The sequence below is a fragment of the Neophocaena asiaeorientalis genome, unplaced genomic scaffold, assembly GCF_003031525.2.
Source record: "Neophocaena asiaeorientalis asiaeorientalis breed wild unplaced genomic scaffold, Neophocaena_asiaeorientalis_V1.1 scaffold217, whole genome shotgun sequence".
In the NCBI taxonomy this organism is placed as follows: domain Eukaryota; kingdom Metazoa; phylum Chordata; class Mammalia; order Artiodactyla; family Phocoenidae; genus Neophocaena; species Neophocaena asiaeorientalis.
This window is the reverse complement of record NW_020172293.1, coordinates 7412832-7430001: the sequence shown is the minus strand read 5'-3', so window position 1 is coordinate 7430001 and position 17170 is coordinate 7412832. Positions and strand designations below refer to the sequence as shown.

Sequence of the window (17170 nt, the reverse complement as noted above, 5' to 3'; positions counted from 1 at the left end):
TATAAGTTTATAAGTAAAAAATATTAACAAGTATCTTTATGTCTTACTCTTCTGAATCTTCAGATATTCCTTCGTCTTTTTTCTTCTCCATTTTCATAGTTTTCTTTTGTCGCTCACTTGTAGCCTTTGTTTTCTATGTAGTTTTATATAAGCCAGAAATAAACAGTTAAGGAGACCATAAATTATAGGTAAATACATGATAATACACATTACTAAGATTGCCATTTTACTCTGAGAATCACTATACTATGTTTCAAGGGAAATTATCTGAATAAAAGCAAAACAAAATTAATGATATAGGCTGAATGTTTGTTACAGTGCTTTACAGAATGTAAGTTGCAAATAAGCTAATACATATCAAACAATTAAATTCCTTGACAAATTACAGTCAGTTCTGCTATAACATTGCATACAACATCCTGAAAATCACCTCACTGTGAAAAATCATATGATAAAAACTGCAGGATATATGAGGAAAATGGGGTAAGGTGCACAGAACACAAAAAAACTGTCAATGATACATTAAAAAAATAAAAACTTAATAAGAACATTAATCCAGCTTTATACAGTTAAATGATTAAGAAATACATACTACAAGAAACATAGCTCTTTATCTTGAATAAGACATGAAGCTTGTTTTTGGAAATGAGCATCAAACAGATTTCAACTTGTGAGTTATTATGCAGTATGGGAAGGAAGGCTATCTGAAATTGGATGAAAAGTTGTAACACCATATGTGGACTGGTGTGGTACACAATACACATGGTAAACCGAAGAAGCTTGTAGAAGCTGTTTTTCTACATTCACCTAGTACTATTTTCAGATGAATTTGTGCATAAGCAAATGTAAAATTCACATTATGCTCAAACTGTTCTGTCATGTTGTAACAAATCTGCATTTCAAAACAAATATTAGAGCAGAACTGACCACAGGTTTTAAAGTATTCTTCAACTACTATGTAGTACTGGATTATTTTCTACAAGAAAGTATAGAAAAAATTTGACAATTAGAGTATTGAAAATTTTAGATGAGCTTAATAATAGACACTATTAGGTATTGGGAGATCATTTCCTATTTCAGACCACAACCTCCAACAGATACCAAATTCACTGTAGCCAAGTTCTCACAAGTTAAACCCCAAGTGTAACAATTCCTATAAAATATAGAAAATAAGTATAATAATACATTTTTAATGAGAATTGTTAAGGTTGCCAAATAATTTTCCAGTTTAAACACGAGTTTTGGTACATATTTCCTATTAAGAAAAATCTAATATACTGGCAATCAAAACATACTAAAATAACGAAAGGGAAAAAAGACTGAAAAATAACGAACAGATCATCAGTAAGCTGTGGGACAACTTCAAGTGGATTAATATACTTACAGTTGGAATTCATGGAGAGAAGGGGTGGGAAAAGAGAATAACTATTTGAAGAAATAATGGCCAATTTTTTCCAACTTTGATGAAAACTGTATGTCCACAAATCCACAACAGTACAAGAAAAACTACCCCCAAGATACATCATAATCAAATTATTTAAAAGCAGCAATAAAAAGAAAATCTTAAAAGCAGACAGCGGAGAAAAGCAGAATACACACAAGAATAAACAAGAAAACAGATTTCTTTTAAGAAATAATGCAAGCCTGAAGACAAAGGAGCAATATCTTTAAACCACTCAACCTAGAATTCTTTATTCAGGAAAAATATCTTTCAAAACTGATGGCAAAAGAAATTTTTTTTTGTCTGGAAATCAAAGAGGTGAAAGAATTCAGCAGCAGCAGCCCTGCACAATAAGAAAGATAAAGAATCCTTCAAGGAGAAGAAAAATGATACCAGACAGAAATAAGAAAATACACAAAGAAGAACAAATGATAATTATGTGGGTAAATATAAAGACTGTTTTCTTGTTATTTAAATCTCTATAAAAGGTAATATTTTACAGCAAAATTAATAACAATGTGTTGTGCAGTAAAATGTATAAAAACAATTGCACAAAGGCCAGAAAGGGACAAATGAAAATATGTTTCAAGATTCTTATACATGAAGTGATTCAATGTCATTTGAATAGAAACTACAGTAAGTTAAAAACAAGACTGTAAACCCTAAAGCAGCCAATAAAGCAACCCACTGAGCAGCAAATTAAAAAGTAATACAGATTTTGCTACCTGAAAGTAGGGTGCTGTGGCAACACATAACTAAAACTATAGAAATGGCTTTGAAATAAGGCAATAGTGGCAGAGGCTGGAAGAATTTTAGGAAGCATAAAAACAAATATTCATGAAAAAATATTATGGGAAGAGGAAACATCCTTTAACCTGATACACGGTTTTGAACTAGAAAGAGAGCCAGAAAGGCAGGCTGACTAATCACAAGAAACAAGAAAACATTCCCCTTAATATCAGGAACAAAACAAAACAAAATGCCTGCTTTCATACTGTCCATTCAGTATTATTCTAGAGGTCTTTCCCAGTGTAGCAAGGCAAGAAGAAGAAAGTATTACAAGTTGGAAAGCAAGAAAATTTAGGCAATCATTTACAGATACTTCAATTATGAAAGTAGGAAATAAAAATCTAACCATTATGATAGTGTAGCTAGGTTTGTAGATGGAAAATTCAATATACAGAAATTTGTTACATTTCTCTAGCAATAGCTTTAAAATATTTTATAAGATACAAATAACATAGCATAAAAATACAAAGTACCTAAGATTAACCTAACAAAAATGAATAAGAGCTTTATGAAGAAAATCATAAACACTGATTGTAAGCATTACAAAACTTTCCAAAATTGCGGCATTTAATGTTTGTAAACAAAAAGATGTATATTGATATCCTATATGTAAATCTCTCAAATTTGATGTACAGCTTGAGTGCACTTGTAGAATTTGACAAATTAACTCTAAAATTTACAAGAAAGTGCAAAGACCAAAAACAAAAAAATTCTCATATATTACAAGGTGGGTTAACTTGCCCACAAAATACCAGGACTTACTATAAATATATAATCATTAAAGATCTCAGTCATTGGTGTAGGAATACACAACGCCAATAGAACAGAATAGAAAGAACAGAAACAAATCTTTTTATGCAGTAATATTTTCTAGCAATAGCATACCAAAATATATATATCTAGGAGCTCCTATTTAGGAAGCTATAGTAGAAAGCCAGGTGATGGCAGAAGTGGAATAAATAAGGAGTCAGGCTAATGTAACTGTGGTTGGCACTCTGCAGAGCCAAGGGGAGCTGCAGGTACAGTCTCAGCTCTCCTGTTATTTTCCCAGACTTTGCCCTGTGTAATGATGAAGATGCCATAAAAAAATTGGCAAGAGTCCCTCCCATCAGGAAGCTTGCACAAGCCTCTTAGATAGCCTCATCCACCAGAGGGCAGACAGCAGAAGCAAGAAGAACTAAAACCCTGCAGCCTGTGGAACAAAAACCACATCCACAGAAAGACAGACAAAATGAAAACGCAGAGGACTATGTACCAGATGAAGGAATAAGACAAAACCCGATAAAAACAACTAAATGAAGTGGAGATAGGCAACCTTCCAGAAAACAGAATTCAGGATAATGATAGTGAAGACGATCCAAGACCTCGGTAAAAGAATGGAGGCAAAGATCGAGAAGATGCAAGAAATGTTTAACAAAGGCCTAGAAGAAATAAAGAACAAACACACAGAAGAATTAAAGAACAAACAGAGATGAACAATACAATAACTGAAATGAAAAACACACTAGAAGGCATCAATAGCAAAATAACTTAGGCAGAAGAATGGATAAGTGACCTGGAAGACAGAATGGTGGAATTCACTGCCATGAAATAGACAAAAGAAAAAAGAATGAGAAGAAATGAAGACAGCTAAGACATCTCTCTGACAACATTAAACACACCAACATTCACATTATAGGGGTCCCAGAAGGAGAAGAGAGAGAGGAAGGACCTGAGAAAATATTTGAAGAGATTATATTTGAAAACTTCCCTAACATGGGAAATGAAATAGCCACCCAAGCCCAGGAAGCGCAGAAAGTCCCAGGCAGGATAAATCCAAGGAGAAACACACCAAGACACATAGTAATCAAACTGGCAAAAATTAAAGACAAAGAAAAATTATTAAAAGCAACAAGGGAAAAATGACAAATAACATAGAAGGGAACTCGCGTATGGTTAACAGCTGATTTCTCAGAATAAACTCTACAAGCCAGTACAGAGTGGCACAATATATTTAAAGTAATGAAATGGAAGAACCAAGATTACTCTACCTGGCAAGGATCTTATTCAGATTCGATTGAGAAATCAAAAGCTTTGCAGACAAGCAAAAGCTAAGAGAATTCAGCACCACCAAACCAGCTCTACAACAAATGCTAAAGGAACTTCTCTAAGTGGGAAACACAAGTGAAGAAAAGGACGTACAAAAACAAACCCAAAACAATTAAGAAAATGGTAAGAGGAACATACATATCAATAATTATCTTAAATGTGAATGGATTAAATGCTCCAACCAAAAGACACAGGCTTGCTGAATGGAATACAAAAACAAGATCCATATATATGCTGTCTACAGGAGACACACTTCAGACCTAGGGGCAAAGACAGACTGAAAATGAGGGGATGGAAAAAGATATTCCATGCAAATGGAAATCAAAAGAAAGCTGGAGTAGCAATACTCATATCAGAAAACTAGACTTTAAAATAAACAAAGTTACAAGACACAAGGAAGGACACTACATAATGATCAAGGGATCAATGCAAGAAGGAGATATAACAATTATAAATATAATATATGCACCCAACATAAGAGCACCTCAATACTTAAGGCAAATGCTAACAGCTATACAAGAGGAAACTGACAGTAACATAGTAATAGTGGGGGAATTTAACACCTCACTTACACCAATGGACAGATCACCCAGACAGAAAATGAATAAGGAAACACAAGCTTTAAATGACACAATAGACCAGATAGATTTAATTGGTATTTATAGGACATTCCATCTGAAAACAGCAGATTACACTTTCTTCTCAAATGCACATGGAACACTCTCCAGGACAGATCACATCTTGGGTCACAAATCAAGCCTCGGTAAATTAAAGAAAATTGAAATCATATCAAGCATCTTTTCTGACCACAACGCTTTGAGATTAGAAATTAATTACAGGGGAAAAAACGTAAAAAACACCAACACATGGAGGCTAAACAATACGTTACTGAATAACCAAGAGATCACTGAAGAAATTAAAGAGGAAGTCAGAAAATACCTAGAGACAAATGACAATAAAAACACGATGACCTAAAACCTAAGGGATACAGCAAAAGCAGTTCTTAAGAGGGAAGTTTATAGCTATACAATCCTACCTCAAGAGACAAGAAAAATCGCAAATAAACAATCTAACCTTACACCTAAAGCAACTAAAGAAAGAAGAACAAACAAAACCCAACGTCTGTAGAAGGAAAGAAACCATAAAGATCAAGAGCAGAAGTAAATGAAACAGAAACAAGGAAAACAATAGCAAAGATCAATAAACTAAAAGCTGGTTCTTTGAGAAGATAAACAAAATTGATAAACCTTTAGCCAGACTCATCAAGAAAAAGAGGGAAAGGACTCAAATCAATAAAATTAGAATGAAAAAGAAGGACACCACAGAAATACAAAGCATCATAAGACACTACTACGAACAACTCTATGCCAATAAAATGGAAGACCTGGAAGAAATGGACAAATTCTTAGAAGACATAACCTTCCAAGACTGAACCAGGAAGAAACATAAAATATGAACAGACCAATCACAAGTAATGAAATTGAAACTGTGATTAAAAATCTTCCAACAAACAAAAGTCCAGGACCAGATGGCTTCACAGGTGAGTTCTATTTAGAGAAGAGCTAACACCCATCCTTATCAAACTCTTCCAAAAAATTGAAGAGGAAGGAACATTCCCAAACTCATTCTACAAGGCCACCATCACCCTGATATCAAAACTAGACAAAGATACTACAAGAAAAGAAAATTACAGACCAATATTACTGATGAATACAGATGCAAAAATCCTCAACAAAATACTAGCAAACAGAATCCAACAACACATTAAAAGGATAATACACCATGATCAAGTGGGATTTATCCCAGGGATACAAGGATTCCTCAGTATGTGCAAATCAATCAGTGCGATACACCATATTAACAAACTGAAGAATAAAATCCATAGGATGTCCACTCTCACCACTATTATTCAACATAGTTTTGGAAGCCCTAGCCATGGCAATCAGAGAAGATAAAGAAATAAAAGGAATCCAAATTGGAAAAGAAGAAGTAAAACTGTCATTGTTTGCAGATGACATGATACTATACATAGATAATCCTAAAGATGCCACCAGAAAGCTACTAGAGCTGATCAATGAATTTGGTAAAGCTGCAGGATACAAAATTAATGCACAGAAATCTCTTGCATTCCTATACACTAACAATGAAAGATCAGAAAGAAAAATTAAGGAAACAATCCCATCACCACTGCAACAAAAATACTAAAATACTTAGGAATAAACTTACCTAAGGAGGTAAAAGACCTGTACTCAGAAAACTGTAAGACACTGATGAAAGAAATCAAAGATGACATAAACAGATGGAGAGATATACCTTGTTCTTGGATTGGAAGAATCAACTTTGTGAAAATGACTATACTACCCAAAGCAGTCTACAGATTCAATGCAATTCCTATCAAATTACCAGTGGCATCTTTTGGAAAACTAGAACAAAAAATCTTAAAATTTGTATGGAGACACAAAAGACCCTGAATAGCCAAAGCAATCTTGAGGGAAAAAAACGGAGCTAGAGGAATCAGCCTCCCTGCCTTCAGACTATACTACAAAGCTACAGTAATCAAGACAATATGGCACTGGCACAAAAACAGAAATACAGATCAATGGCACAGGATAGAAAGCCCAGAGATAAACCCATGCACCTATGGTCAACTTATCTGTGACAAAGGAGGCAAGGATATACAATGGAGGAAAGAGAGTCTCTTCAATAAGTGGTGCTGGGAAAACTGGAGAGTTAAATGTAAAAGAATGAAATTAGAACCCTCCCTAACACCATACACAAAAATAAACTCAAAATGGATTAAAGGCCTAAATATAAGACCAGACACTATAAAACTCTTAGAGGAAAACATAGGAAGAACACTCTTTGACATAAATTACTGCAAGATCTTTTTTGACCCACCCCCTAGAGTAATGGAAATAAAAACAAAAATAAACAAATGGGACCTAATGAAACTTAAAAGCTTTTGCACAGCAAAGGAAACTATAAACAAGATGAGACGACAACCCTCAAAATGGGAGAAAATATTTGCAAATGAACCAACAAAGGATTAATGTCCAAAATATACAAGCAGCTCATGCAGCTCAATATTAAAAAAACAAACGACCCAATCCAAGAATGGGCCGAAGACCTAAATAGACGTTTCTCCAGAGAAGACATGTCTTCTCCAGAGAAGACATGTCTAAGACAGATGGCCAAGAGGCACAGGAAAAGCTCCTCAACATCACTAATTATTAGAGAAATGCAAATCAAAACTACAATGAGGTATCACCTCACACCAATTAGACTGGGCATCATGAGAAAATCTACAAACAACAAATGCTAGAGAGGGTGTGGAGAAAAGGGAACCCACTTGCACTGTTGGTGGCAATGCAAATTGATACAGCCACTATGGAGAACAGTATGGAGGTTCCTTAAAAAACTAAAAATAGAGTTACCATATGACCCAGCAATCCCACTACTGGGCATATACCCTGAGAAAACCATAATTCAAAAACACACTTATACCCCAGTGTTCATTGCAACACTATTTACAATAGCCAGGTCATGGAAGCAACCTAAATGCCCACTGACAGATGAATGCATAAAGAAGATGTGGTACGTATATACAATGGAATATTACTCAGCCATAAAATGGAACGAAATTGGGTCATTTGTAGAGACGTGGATGGACCTAGAGACTGTCATACAGAGTGAAGTAAGTCAGAAAGGGAAAAACAAATATCGTATATTAACGCATGTATGTGGAATCTAGAAGAATGGTACAGATGAACCTGTTTGCAAGGCAGAAATAGAGACACAGATGTAGAGAACAAACGTATGGACACCAAGGGCGGAAAGCGGGGGGGTGGGGTGGTGGTGGTGGTGGTGGTGGTGGTGGGATGAACTGGGAGATTGGGATTGACATATATAGACTAATATGCATAAAATAATAACTAATAAGAACCTGCTGTATTTAAAAAAATAAAGTAAAATTCAAAAAAGAGAAAATAAGGAGTCAGCAAAGTATAGGCCAAATCTGCCCTGCTGCCTGTTTTGTAAATAATATTTTATTGTAACACAGCCATAGTCATTCAGTTATGTATTTTCTGTGGCTATTTTCATATCACAGAAGCAGACTTGAGTAGTTGCAACATAGACCCTATGCTCTACAAAACCTAAAATACTTGGCCTTTACATTAAACTTTTCTGACACCTGAAATAAGTAAATGGCTAAGATATTAATTAGGGAAACATTACCAAGTACAGTGGACACCAGATATTTGTGCCCAGTATCCTTTTTCCATTCTGTTAAGAAACAGCACCAGATTTAGAAGTGTTCTTCAACTCCCTCATCTCAAACTGTCTTGGTGACATCTGACCCCAAGCAAGGCCAATAAGATACAATCATCTAAAAACTGACATTGTAGAAGGGAAGTAGTAGAGCTTAGTAATTCTAGAACCAGTATCCAAAGGGATGGGAAGAAAACAGTCATAAACTCCCTCTCTAAAATTTCCCTGAAAGGACAGAAGTAGTGGCTATCCATGAATTTCTGTTATTTTAACTCTAAGAGTTGTCCTGGTTCTCTCACCAAACATGTTGTTCAATTTTCCCTCAATTCTCTGAGTTACCCTACTAGCCATCCAATAAATTTCTTGCTTTAAATAGTGTCAGTTTCTCCTGCTTACAAAAAGTAAAATAAAACCCTTAACAGACACACATTAACATTTGGCAGACATGGCTCTTGATTACTAAAGTTGGTTGCCTATGAAAATAAAATTATTAAGAGATAATATCAGTTAGTAAAGAAAGCTTACTCTGGAAGAAAACTGATATAGTTGTTATTAGAAATCCTGACTTTAACATAATTCTGTAGCCATTATTCTCTTCCTACCATCCCCTTCTCTGAAAACAGGCTATCTCTCAGATCTCTTGGTCACCACCTTTGTGTGGATATAATATTGCTACTGTATATGCAGTAATGCTCCTTCCACATTTCTCATTCACACTTCCATACTTGTTTAGGTTTTCACATACAAAATCTAAAGAAACAGTACAAGAAAGTAAAACCAGAAACTGCTGCAACATTTTCAAGTCATGTACGAAGCTCCAAAGATTTTGAATGTGGATCTAACAGTGCATGATTAAGTGTTGAATCCTTACACTTGGCCAGACTATTCAATCATTTACTATGACAATTTACTGCTTTGTTTTTTTTTTTTTTATTTTTATTCCTACTGGGACCTATACCTAGATGAAGCTATTCCTAATTCAACTTATGTGACAGCCCTGGTCTTACATTTGACACTTATGTAGGATCACTGCTTCTCTAACTGATTAAGTAGCAAATCTGGTACTACTTCTGCTTCCTCTTCTGCTAAGGAGGAAATACCAAGTTACCAACATTAGTAGATTCAAGAGTATTTTTCTTCATTCTATGTTAATTTTGTGTCAAAACATACATCTTATATTTTTACATAGTTAAAAATTTGCTTCTAATCCACCATTTGACTTCATTGTATATAGTTTGAAATTTATAAGCTATACAAAAATGGCAGAGGAGGAGGGAAAAAAAAGGAAACAAATTCTATCCTTGGTATTTCTATTCACTCTATGTAGTAAGAGTGAACTGGGACACACACATTACACAGTTGCAAAGAATACAATAAAATGCATTTAAAATATATTTGTAAACCTAATTTATTGATATTTTAATAAAGTTAAATATTTGGCTTAGACATACCTTTCAGAATGTTTCAATTTTATGTCTGCTTTTCATTAGCATCCTTTCAGTTTTGATAGCTAATATGGTAATTTAGGACTTCCCTGGTGGCACAGTGGTTAAGAATCTGCCTGCCAATGCAGGGGACACGGATTCCAGCCCTGGTCCGGGAAGATCCCACATGCCGCAGAGCAACTAAGCCCGTGTGCCACAACTACTGAGCCTGCATGCCACAACTATTGAAGCCCACATACATAGAGCCCGTGCTCTGCAACAAGAGAAGCCACCACAATGAGAAGCCCGCACACCACAACTAAGAGTAGCCCCCACTCGCTGGAACTAGAGAAAGCCTGCATGCAGTAACAAAGACCCAATGCAGCCAAAAATAAATATAAAATAAATTAATTTTTAAAAATATATGGTAATTTAGAATATAGCATTATCTTATTTTTAAAGCACAGCTGCTACCAATTAGTAATATTGGTATGTATACCATTTTCAGACACTAAAATTAACTAACCTCTGTACTCTTCAACTTTTGTAGTTCATTTTCCAGCATCAGTTTCTCCTCTGACAATACTTGGAGGTCACTTTGAATCTGTGTGTTTTTCTAAAAGAAATATTATAACTTCATTAATAATGAAAAGCAAACATATCAATATAGAGAGGTTATTTGGGCACTTAATTATTAAAGTAAGAAAGTCTTCATTAACTCATAAAAATAATGAACCATTGGTATTAATCTGCATAGTGAAGTTATAATTGGTGTTGAAAGAGGCAAAGGAACTATCAGTGATAGTGGAATTTCAAAAGACTGTGGGAGGGGCTTCCCTGGTGGCACAGTGGTTGGGAGTCCGCCTGCCGATATGGGGGAGGTGGGTTCATGCCCCAGTCCGGGAGGATCCAGCATGCCGCAGAGCGGCTGGGTCCGTGGGCCATGGCCGCTGGGCCTGCGCGTCCGGAGCCTGTGCTCCGCAACGGGAGAGGCCACGGTGGTGAGAGGCCCACATACCACAAAAAAACAAAAAGACTGTGGGAATGGAATATTACTCAGCCATAAAAAGAAACGAAATTGAGTTACTTGTAGTGAGGTGGATGGACCTAGAGTCTCATACAGAGTGAAGTAAGTCAGAAAGAGAAAAACAAGTACCGTATGCTAACACATATATATGGTATCTAAAAAAAAAAGAAAAAAATTCTTCTGAAGAACCTAGGGGCAGGACAGGAATAAAGATGTAAACATAGAGAATGGACTTGAGGACACGGGGAGGGGGAAGGGTAAGCAGGGACAAAGCGAGAGAGTGGCATGGACATATATACACTACCAAATGTAAAATAGATAGCTAGTGGGAAGCAGCCGCATAGCTGAGGGAAATCAGCTCGGTGCTTTGTGACCACCTAGAAGGGTGGGATAGGGAGGGTGGGAGGGAGACGCAAGAGAGAGGGGATATGGGGATATATGTATACATATAGCTGATTCACTTTGTTATAAAGCAGAAACTAACACACACCATTGTAAAGCAATTATACTCCAATAAAGATGTTAAAAAAAGAAAAAGACTGTGGGATGTTATAGTTCAGTATTTTAGAAGTGAAGTGTTTCTGAGTGACAATAAAATCTAATAAAATCAGAAGAACAGACAAAGCTTTCCAGCTCACATATGCATAAAAATCTCTTGAATCAACTGACTCTCTTGACATATCCTGACAATTTCTAGACTGTATTAACAACATCAAGGACAAAGTGCAATTTCAAACTAAAAGCACTATACTTACAGCCTCTAACAAAACTTGCTCATCCATAGCTCTGAAAAACAAACCAAAAATATCTATAATGTATTATAATTTTAAATTTATATTTTTATGTAATATGCTTATATATTTTCTTTGTAAAAACCTTAATATAAATAAGGTTAGAGTAAACTTTGACTAGCATTCCAAAAATTCACTGCTTTTCCTAGAGATACTGTTAGCTTGCTGTGTCTCTTCCCAGAACTTGTTCCATGGATTTACATAACACTTCACGTACCCTTTCAATTCTATACTTTTTGTTAGTGGGCTGGATGTCTGTTTTGTTTTCTTTTTCACATAAATGATATTGTATATGATGTTCTCAACTTTTTCACTTAACACAATTTCTGAGATCTATTTATATCGGTAAGCATAGATTTCTCTCACTCCCTTTAAATACAACTTCTTATTCCATAGCAGGGTTTGGCAAACTTCTTCTGTAAAGAGTCAGATGGTAACTATTTTAGACTTTACAGGCCAGGTGATCTCTGTCACTACTACCCAACTCTGCAAAAGCAGCTACAGATGATGGGTAAATGAATGGGTATGGCTATGTTCTAACAAAACTTTATTTACAAAAATAAGCTGCAGGCTAGATTTGACTCATGGACTGCAGTTTGCTGACAGCTGTTCCATAGTATGGATAAACAATATTTTTTTGACTAATGACTTTTTTTATTCATTATAATCAGAATTTTTTAAAGCTTTATTAAGATATGATTAACATATAATAAAATTCACTCATTTAAAATATACAATTCAATGGCTTTTAATATATTCACTAAGTTGAGTAACTGTCACCACTATTTAATTTTAGCACATTTTAATTACCCCAGAAAGAAATGCTGTAGCCATTAGCACTCACTCTCCATTTCTCCCAGCACTACCTAAGCCCTGGCAGCCGTCAGTCTATTTTCTGTCTCCACAGATTTGCCTATTCTGAATATTTCATACAAACAGAATTGCACAGTATGTGGTCTTTTGAGACTGTTTTCTCACACCTAGCATAGTGTTTGTATCATGTATCAGTACTTTGTTCCTTTTTATTGCCAAATAATATTACATTGTATGAATATGCTCATTTTATTTATTCATTCATCAGTTTATGGACATTTGGGTTGTTTCCACTTTTGGGCTATTATGAATAATGCTACTATGAACATACATGTACAAGTTTTTGTGTGGACCTATGTTTTCATTTATCTTAGGTATAAACATAGGAATAGAATTTCTGGGTCATATGTTAACTAAATATTTAACATTTTGAGCAACTGACAAACTGTGTTCCATAGCAGATGTACCACTTACATGATGTACCAGCAATGTATGAGGGTACCAATTTCTCTACATCCTTGCCAACAATTGTTATTGTCTGTCATTTTTATTATAGCCATCCTAGTGGTTGTGAAGTGGTATATCATTGTAGTTTTGATTCCCTAATGACTAATGATGTTGAGTATCTTTTCATGTGCTTATTGGCCATCTGTATATCTTGTGTGGCAAAACGTCTATTCGGATTATTTGCCCATTGTTAAACATGGTTACTTATCCTTTTTATTACTGAGGTGTAAGAGTTCTTATGTATATTCTGGGTGCAAGTCCCATATCAGATACATGATTTATGAATAGTTTTCACATTCTATGAGTTGTCTTCTCACATTCTTAATGGTATTAAGAACCTGCAGCACAAATTTTTAATTTTTATGTTGAGTTTATCTATTTTTTTTCTGTTGTTGGTCGTGCTTTTGATATCTTATTTAAGAAACCATTGACTGGGACTTTCCTGGTGGTCCAGTGGTTAAGAGTCCGCGCTTCCAATGCAGGGGTCCTGGGTTCCATCCCTAGTTGGGGAACTAAGATCCCATGTGCAATGCAGTATGGCCAAAAAAATTTTAAAAAGAAAGAAACCATTGACTAACTCTAAGTCAAAAATATTTACTCCTGTGTTTCTTTAAGAGGTTTATAGTTTTAGCTCTTAAATTTAGGTCTTTGGTAATTCTGAGTTAATTTTAGTGCATGGCACAAAGAAAGGATCCAACTTAATTCTTTTGCATATGGATATCCAGTTCTCCAAGCACAGTTATTAAAAAAACTATTCTTTCCTCACTGAATTATCCTGGCCTCCATGCTGACAATCAGTTAACTATAAATAAATGTAATGGTTTATTTCTGGACATCATTTCCATTCATTCTATTCCATTGATCTACATAGGTCTATCCTCATGCCAGTATGACATTGTCTTAATTACTACAGGTGTATTTAATTTTAAAATCACTAAAGTATGAGTCCTCCAACATTGTTCTTCTTAAGATTTGACTATTCTGGGTTCCTTGTATTTCCACGTGAATTTTAAAAGCAACTTGCCATTTCATGCAAAAACAAAGTTGGGATTTTGATAGAGATTGCATTAAATCTGTAGATCAACTTGGGAAATATTGCCGTTTTAAGATTAGTTAAGTCTAACAGTCGATGAAAATGGGATGCCTACCTGTTTGAGTATTCTTTAAAGTACTTTCAGTGTTTTGTAGTTTTCGGTGCACAAGTCTAGCACTTCTTTTGTTAAATTTATTCTCATTCTCTTTGGTGCTTTTGTAAATGGAACTGTTTTATTTCATTTTTGGAATGTTCCTTGCTAGTGTATTACTATCCTGTGCTATGACAAAGTGTCACAATCTGGGTGACTGGTGACTTAAAACAACAAGAATTTATTCACTCACAGTTCTGGAGACTATAAATCTAAAATTAAGGTGTTGGTACAGCCATGCTCCCTCTGAAACCTCTAGGGGAGAATCCTTCTTTGCCTCTTCCAACTTCTAGTACTCCCAGCATAACTCCAATCTCTGCCTCCATGACTGTCTTCCCTCTGTGTGTATTTGCCTTCTACAATATTATTATAAGGATACCAGTCATATTGGATTAAGGGCCCATCCCCCTCCACTATGACCTCATCTTAACTAATTACATCTACAATGACCCTATACCAATTAAGTTCATTCTGAGGTACTAGAAGTTAGAGCTTCAACATGTATTTGGTGGGGGGGGGGCACAATTCAACCCATAACAACTAGTGTATTAAAATATAATTGATTTTTATTTATGAATTTTGTATATTGCAACCTTGTTAAATTAATTTACTTCTAATAGTTCTAATAGATCCCTTAGGATTGTCAATAGATAAGGTCATGACATCTGCAAAAAGAGGTAGTTTTCATTTCCTTTTCTTCTCTAAATGCCCTAGATAGAACCTCTATTACAATGGTCGACAGAAGTGGTAAGAATGTCCTATTTTGTCCCTGATCTTAGAGAGAATATATTAAGTTTTCTCACCATTAAGTTTTTTCTTTAATATATTAGAGAGAATATATTATGATGTTAGTTATAGGTATTTGTAGATAGTCTTTATCAGATTAAGAAAGTTCCCTTCTATGCCTAGTTTGTGGAGTATTTTTTATCATAAAAGGCTATTGGATTTTGTCAAATGCTTTTACTTTGTCTAGTAAGCTAATCACGTGATTTTTTCTCCTTTATTCAATCAATATCATGTATTACATTTATTGATATCTGCATTTTATTATTTTTTTATAAATTTATTTATTTTTGGCTGCGCTGGGTCTTCGTTGCTGCATGCGGACCTTCTCTAGTTGCAGCGAGTGGGGGCTACTCTTCATTGTGGTGCACAGGCTTCTCACTGCAGTGGCTTCTCTTGTTGCAGAGTGCAGGCGTGCGGGCTTCAGTAGTTGTGGCTCATGGGCTCTAGAGCACAGGCTCAGTAGTTGTAGTGCGTGGGCTTAGCTGCTCCACGGCATGTGGGATCTTCCCGGACCAGGGCTCGAACCCGTGTCCCCTGTGTTGGCAGGCTGATTCTTAACCACTGTGCCACCAGAGAAGCACAATATTTGCATTTTGAACCAACTTTGCATTCCTGGGATAAACCCCACCTGCTTGTGGTATATAACCTTTTTTATATGTTGTTGGATTCTATTTGCTAGCATTTTGTTGAGTATTTTTGTGTTCATATTCATAATATATTGGTCTGCAGTTTTCTTGTGACACTGTGGTCTGACTTTGGTATCAGAGTAATACTAGACTCATAGCATGAGTTGAGAAGTATTAACTCCTCTTCTACATTTTGAAAGAGTTTGTAAAACAGTGATATTAATTCTTCTTTAAATATCTGATAGAATTCATCAGTGAAGCCATCTGAGAATTTCTTGTTGGGAAATATTTTAATTAGTAATTGAATCTTTTTACTTGTTTCAGTTATACTCAGATTTTCCAGTTCTTGAATCAGTATAGTCTGTCTTTCTAGAAATTTGTCCAGGTCATGTAAGTTGTCTAATTTGTGGTCATACAGTTGCTCATAGAATTCCCTTACAATCCTTTTACCAGAGATGATTGAGCCATACTCCTACTAACAAAAAATTAAATTCTTTCTAGATTTTTGCTATTATCACAGTGATATGATAAATTTCTTTTTACATATGCCTCCTTGAGAATAGTCCTTTCTCTAGGGTAGATTAAAAGAATCAGGCAAACGTTTTGTTGCTATTGTTAAATAAACTATGCTAAATTGTTCTTGAAAGTGGGCAATTTCTATGGTACTAGCAATTTAAGAGTATTTATTACACTACATCTCTGTCAAGACTTGATATTAGAAAACTTCTACTTTTTGTTAAACTGATGGGGAAAAAAATGTATTGTTGCTGCTTTGCTTTCTATTTCCCTGATTACATATCAGATTGAGCATCTCCTAAAATGTTTATTGGCCATTTTTGTCTCTTCCTTAAATATCTCTCTATATATATGTACTTTGCCTATTATTTGAAGGTTGTTTGCCTTTTTGTGGAATTATATTCTTATTATCACTCCTTTCTTCTATATGCACACATATTTTCTCTCATCCACTGCTTACCTTTTAACTTTGATTCATTTCTGAAGATACTTTTAATTTCAATAGTCAAATGCCTTCCCTATATTTATGATTCTGTTTTCTGACATTTATGTCTGTAATAAACATTAAATTTAACTTTTTGCATGGAGTGAAGATTCTGTCATTATCTTCTAACCAAATGGATGCCTTTTGCCTTGCCAGTGCCCTAACTGGTCACTGAAATTCATTCAAGACTTTGAATTTGCCACCTTGGAATTATGATAATTCCACCTTTGACATAACATACCTACCTGTGATACATGTACCTGGGCTAAAGACAGTTTGAAAGGCAAGACAGCTTATTGTCCTTCCTTCTGACTCTTCTGCCTCTTTAGAAAACACATCATGATAGATTTCTTAATAGGCCTGCTGTCCCCTCAGGACTACACGTTTCTGATGATGGGCAATATTGTCACCGATGTTGACAACTT

At 35.2% G+C, this 17170-nt stretch overlaps 1 protein-coding gene across 9 annotated transcripts in view; it reads right to left on the bottom strand.

Moving 5' to 3' along the window:
• Positions 1 to 17170, bottom strand: part of CCDC7 (coiled-coil domain containing 7) — a 289089-nt gene that overhangs the window by 220951 nt on the left and 50968 nt on the right. For all 9 annotated transcript variants that reach the window (XM_024765653.1, XM_024765643.1, XM_024765603.1 and 6 more), the window contains 3 exons: positions 11794 to 11824; positions 10538 to 10627; positions 48 to 133 (listed from right to left, as the gene is read on the bottom strand). In XM_024765653.1, the coding sequence (XP_024621421.1) occupies positions 48 to 133; positions 10538 to 10627; positions 11794 to 11824 (207 nt within the window). The remainder of the gene's footprint in view (positions 1 to 47; positions 134 to 10537; positions 10628 to 11793; positions 11825 to 17170) is intronic.